Here is a 5,199-nt window from a genome sequence, read left to right as displayed (position 1 = left end):
CAAGGAGTAGAACCTCTCCATTTACAGCAGTGTATGTGATATTTCACAAGTAAAAAGATAATATTAACCATGTCAGATATTTTACTATCAAGGCCATCAATATAATATAAAATGTGGGTGATGGTTATCTCAGGAATGTCATCAATTTTAAGGGATAACCAATTTTTAACGTTGCTCCATAGTTTAAAAGAAAAGGGACAGGGAAAAAAAAGATGATTAAGGGATTCTTCTGGACCATCACAAAAGGCACAACATGCTGAATCAAATTTAAATCTTTTGTGCAAAAATTCAGCCACTGGGTAAAAATTGTGAGAAATTTTGAAATGAGTTTCTTTAACCTTTGGTGAAATTGGCCATTTTACGTACTTGGAGAACGCATTCTCAATTATAGACAGATTGGTTGTTATCAAGATATTATTATTGTAATCATTAAATAATTGAGATTTGAAGGCAGTCACAAGCAGAACATTGTTGCACTTTGAATCGGTCACACTATATTCTCCAATTTTTAATTTGGGTAAAGATGAAGTGACATTTGAGTATCGTAGAGTGTTTTGGATGAGATGGATCAGAGCTACAGGGATAGCTCTACATACTTTTAAATATTCATTACAAGAACAGTTCAGATCAAATTTGTTAGTGTAATCACTATGATTTAACAACATACCATTACTATCCATTAAATGATTAACCATTTTAGGATAAGTCGTTTACAAGTTTGGTGGTGGTGTTTTATATGAAACTGCCTGATGATTGAAACACTTGTATCACTGCATCCCATGGTGCATATTAATGCAAAAGGGCCCTAAAAATTCACACACGCCATATATATATATATATATATATATATATATATATATATATATATATCAATTGCACATTGGACAAAAAAGTCAAATGAGCTAAGGAATAACTGATTAAATACATTTGAAGGTTGAAGGTCTGGAGTAGCTATCACTCCTGCAGAGTGAGATCTAAAGCAAGATTTAAGGGATTCTGCATTTATCTGGAAGCATACAGAATAGTATACTGTTATATCTAGGAGGAAAAAATGATTTCTAATTGAGTCCTGTTTTCCTTTTTGCTCCCAGGCCAGCGCGCAATAACTCCACAATGCCTTCAGAGGACACCAGATCTAACAATCACACTGTCCGGCAGCCCGCCGGCCCAGATGGCACCCAGGGGTTCCGACAGCACAGATAAGCAGGCCTCTGGGACGACCCAGCCATGGAGGGGAGAGAGGGATAAAGAGCTGCCTGAGATCAAACGCATACTGTATTCTTAAAAGGTCCTTCCCTTAGTTCCCTCATATCAGCAGTCTGTGAGAAAGTCAGGGAACGAGGAACTCCAGGAGGAAGCCAAACTTAAAGGAGCTCTCGCCTCTCTCCCCTGTTCATGTTCATTTGGCACTGTGATTATGGACATATTCTGGATTCACTGTGATCATCCCCCTTTAAGAGACGCCCCTCAGCCTCCATCTTTTTTATTTTTTTTTTATTGCTTTTAGTTCTGTCTGCCTAGGGATGTAGGAAGAGCAAACAAAGACTTGAACAGTTCAAAGATGAGGTGAAATAAGGGGTCCTAAAACTAGATCAGCTGGTTCATGTACAGCAGCTTCTTCCCAGCAATAACACCAGCTTTCACTTTTCATCAATTTCTTTTAATCACTTGTCTTTACTGAAGGGATGCACTGATAGCTTTTAAATAAGGATCAGTTCTTACACACCACTAAGTCTGCTTATTGGAATAGTGGAAATGAGAATCACTTTTCTCTGCGTTCTGGTCTGGAGGTAGAACGGTAGCTTAAATAAGCTCTCCTGCCTGTAGCCGGTTGTGTATTAAATATACGTTCAATGTGGGAAACTGTTAAAAGTATCAGTGCATACCTTAATATAGAAACTGCCTTTTGTTTTTAAAATCGGAGGTCAGGGGTTGTGTGTGTGTGTGTCAAGCATATATCTGACAAGTTTTGTTTACTTTTTTTTAAGCTTTTAGCTGTCTGTCTTTGACAGTTGCATACTTTCTATTTAAGAGTAAATAAGAATGAACAGGAGAAAATGGATTTAAGTCAGGTTTCAAGTAGCTTTTCTGCCCTTTTATTTGAAACGGCAGCAGTATAAGAGCAGTATTTTAGATAAACCAAAAGCCCATTTACAAAAAAAACATAAGGGGCTTCATTTTTATGATTTTAAAAATGGTCTTGGCAGGAATTTGAAAAGAATAAATGCTATTGTGTTTCTTCCCATCCTCTTCTGAAGTAAAAATAATGAACTCAGGTCCATGTGAATGAAATGAACGAAGATTGTATTTTTCCAGTGGGTTTGTTTTCTCAGACTGTGAGTATTTAACTAGCGGTTCGCACTTAAAAATGGTGCTCTGTTGAGCTAAATGTAACGGAAAGGAGGTTGCTGTCTCAATGTAAAGTCGTTGCTTGTCCTTAAATGAAATAGTTTGCGTCCCAATGTCAGAACTGTAACTTCCCTCTTAGTAGGATTGCTCAGTAACTGCTGATCCGGAGCGGAGCGGCAGGTTATGAACTGGAGAACTCGACCGCGTGGCTTTCCCGGACCGTTGTGCCCAGTTTATGTTTCTCACCTTTTATTTGTTCAGAGGAGATCTCAAAGCCATACTTGGTGTAAGATCATGATCACACAAAGACTTGTGGTAATGGGTTAACTTCAGCTTGTGCCTCCTGTATCACATCTTTACTTCCTGGTTGTTGATTTCTATTCTTTTTGGTTTTTAAATAATGAAAATATTTAAAGGGGGGAATTATCAATATTATTGAAGAGATTTTAGTTGAGGAAATCTTAGTGGCAGAGAAAGAACAGAAAATATAAACTGCCTGTAAATACTGATTTAATAAATTGATTTACTAAAAATCACATACTGTGTGCTTACTTTTTTATATTTTCAATCCCCTGGCTGGTATAAAAATTCACTCACTTCTAGGTATGTAGAACATAAAATCCCTTTAAAGGTTTGTTACCCAATATACACAAATATGACGTCTTGTTTTAACTGCAGGCACTTGATATTCTCCTAAATAAGGAAAACCAGCAATAGAAATCTTTGTATTTTCTCATATAAATAAACTCCATACAAAATAAATGTAAAACTAAATAGAATGACATGTTTTAAGTAAAAGTATCTTGTGATCACTGTGATTAAATGAAAAAATATATACATATAAGAAGGCAGAAGTAATTCTACCCTAAAATCTTACATCTCACATACCAACACAATCTTCAACCTGTAGTGTGCTGTATCTAAAATATTGCTTTTCAGAGGATCAGTGCAAACTCCAATATCAGTTTTAAAATGTTTTGTAAAAAAAGATTCTTAACATTTATACAATTATGTGTTTAAAAATTGTTATCACAGGGTGTGACAGTAAAAGCTCAGTGAGTCTAAAGGAATTTTAGCTGAGGGGGATGATAGAGTTGTCTGAGGGGTTAAGAGTTTGATCCAGTGGCGGCCATGTTGTACAGCGAGACAGAGCAGCCCTCAGACGCTTGTACTGCTTCTTGGATGGACGATTCCCTCGTAGCAGACGTAGAAAGTTCAGCATGCCACAATCAATCAGCATCTGCAAAAAAAAAAAACGTTTTTGATGTGTGAAACACTGAGAGGATGACATTTGAAATAAGTTTCCTTTTGGAAAGTACTCTACTTTTGATAATTAGATTTTTTAATTAAACATGTCAGATACGAATAAGCAACATTAAGCCAATCAATAGCTCTATTCTATGAAATACACCCAGGCAGTCTACACACATATTCTTTTGAATACCAAAAAACCGGCAAAATTATTGCAAAGGCAAAATGTGACAAGCATGACTTAAAGTGAGGAAAATAAGTATTGGAGCACCCTGCTATTTTGCAAGTTCTCCTACTTAGAAATCATGGAGGGGTCTGAAATTGTGATCATAGCTGCAAACTTAAGTCAGGCCTTGACATGTGCTGGTTTAATTGGGAACCTTGCTTAAAAAAAGCTAGACGGGTGTTCAAATACTTATTTTCCTCACTGTAACATTCATCTTTCTATCATCAGGAGCTGAGTTTTGTAAAAAGAGAAGCAAAGGAACATTTTGGTTTAGTTTTCCTGATGTAAATAATCATCTTTTGCAGAAAATGACAGAAACATCTTGCTTCAAACACTGTGAGACTAAGCTTCTTCTATAAGCACAGTATGTTCTGGGCCTTATTTTAGACATGGTCGTTATTTTTCCCCAGGTAAACAATCTGAAAACTGTATGTACCCTCCCACTTATGCTCTAATTTATTGAACATCAAACCTTTTCATAAACTTCAACTCTGTTAGGTTTAACATAGTATATCTGCACATATTTTTAACGAATGACCCAATATAATGCAAGTAGCAGTTGAATGTTATAACTCACCTCGGTAAGGATGCAAATTAGAAAGTTGACTACAGCTACGCCAATAAGCAGGAGTCTAAAGGTCAGATCAGGGAAGTCATACAGTTGAAGTATCTGACTAAACCAAGGAACCGGATGAACCACGAGCCACACCATCACAGCCGACTGGATCAGCAGCAGGCAGACAAACTTCCCTGGACAGATTGTAAAATGATGTCATAAAATGCTTAAAGTTTTATGATTTAGGTTTTACAAAATATTTCAGTTAATAGCAGTGATGATAGGGCACTGCAGATTTACACATAAAGTCGATTTATCGAATGACTCACAGTTACGGTAGAGAGGTTTTTTGTGGGGGTAGCCTTTGGTAACCACTGCTGCAAAGAAAATGTACTGAAAACCAGATAAATCAAACACGCTGTTGTTCTCCATGTTGGGCAGGTTATCTGTTCCAAACACTGTTGAATTAAGTGGAATATACCTAAAAAAAAATATATAAACACAAGTGTATAAAGTCATGAGATTTGCCAAAATGGAAAATTCAAAACCAAAGTTTTCATTCACTTTACTCACCATCCCTGTGAGGTGGTAATAAAAAATGCACCCAACTGGCCCAGTACGATCATGCAAGTGTGAATGAAGAGGCTGCCAAACACAGGCAGGGCCAGCAGAGTGGCTGGAGGTCTGCTGGACTGCAGCTCCTCACTGGGTCCTCCTCCTCCCATCGCCATGGCTAACAGGGTGACCAGAACCAAGTCAAAGAACAGGAACTGAAAGTCACCCAAAGTTGTCTTTACCTGGTGACAGACATCAAAAC

General features: G+C 37.2%; 2 protein-coding genes across 2 annotated transcripts in view; one reads left to right on the top strand and one right to left on the bottom strand.

Annotated features, from left to right (window-relative positions):
* The window catches only part of LOC107092904 (SUZ domain-containing protein 1-like), a 9,095-nt gene extending 6,204 nt beyond the window's left edge, over positions 1-2,891 (top strand). Inside the window, exon 5 of the mRNA XM_015387611.1 lies at positions 1,092-2,891. Coding sequence (XP_015243097.1) covers positions 1,092-1,203 — 112 coding nt within the window. The 3' untranslated portion in view covers positions 1,204-2,891. The remainder of the gene's footprint in view (positions 1-1,091) is intronic.
* A 497-nt stretch (positions 2,892-3,388) lies between these two features.
* The window catches only part of LOC107092892 (probable cation-transporting ATPase 13A2), a 27,734-nt gene continuing 25,923 nt past the window's right edge, over positions 3,389-5,199 (bottom strand). The window contains exons 24-27 of the mRNA XM_015387591.1: positions 4,956-5,179; positions 4,712-4,863; positions 4,404-4,576; positions 3,389-3,589 (exon numbers count right to left, since the gene is read on the bottom strand). Of these exons, the coding sequence (XP_015243077.1) occupies positions 3,422-3,589; positions 4,404-4,576; positions 4,712-4,863; positions 4,956-5,179 (717 nt within the window). The 3' untranslated portion in view covers positions 3,389-3,421. The remainder of the gene's footprint in view (positions 3,590-4,403; positions 4,577-4,711; positions 4,864-4,955; positions 5,180-5,199) is intronic.

This window comes from Cyprinodon variegatus, unplaced genomic scaffold (genome assembly GCF_000732505.1).
Source record: "Cyprinodon variegatus isolate N-32 unplaced genomic scaffold, C_variegatus-1.0 Scaffold399, whole genome shotgun sequence".
NCBI classification, from domain to species: domain Eukaryota; kingdom Metazoa; phylum Chordata; class Actinopteri; order Cyprinodontiformes; family Cyprinodontidae; genus Cyprinodon; species Cyprinodon variegatus.
The sequence above is the reverse complement of the archived record's forward strand: the minus strand, read 5'-3'. Positions and strand labels throughout refer to the sequence as shown.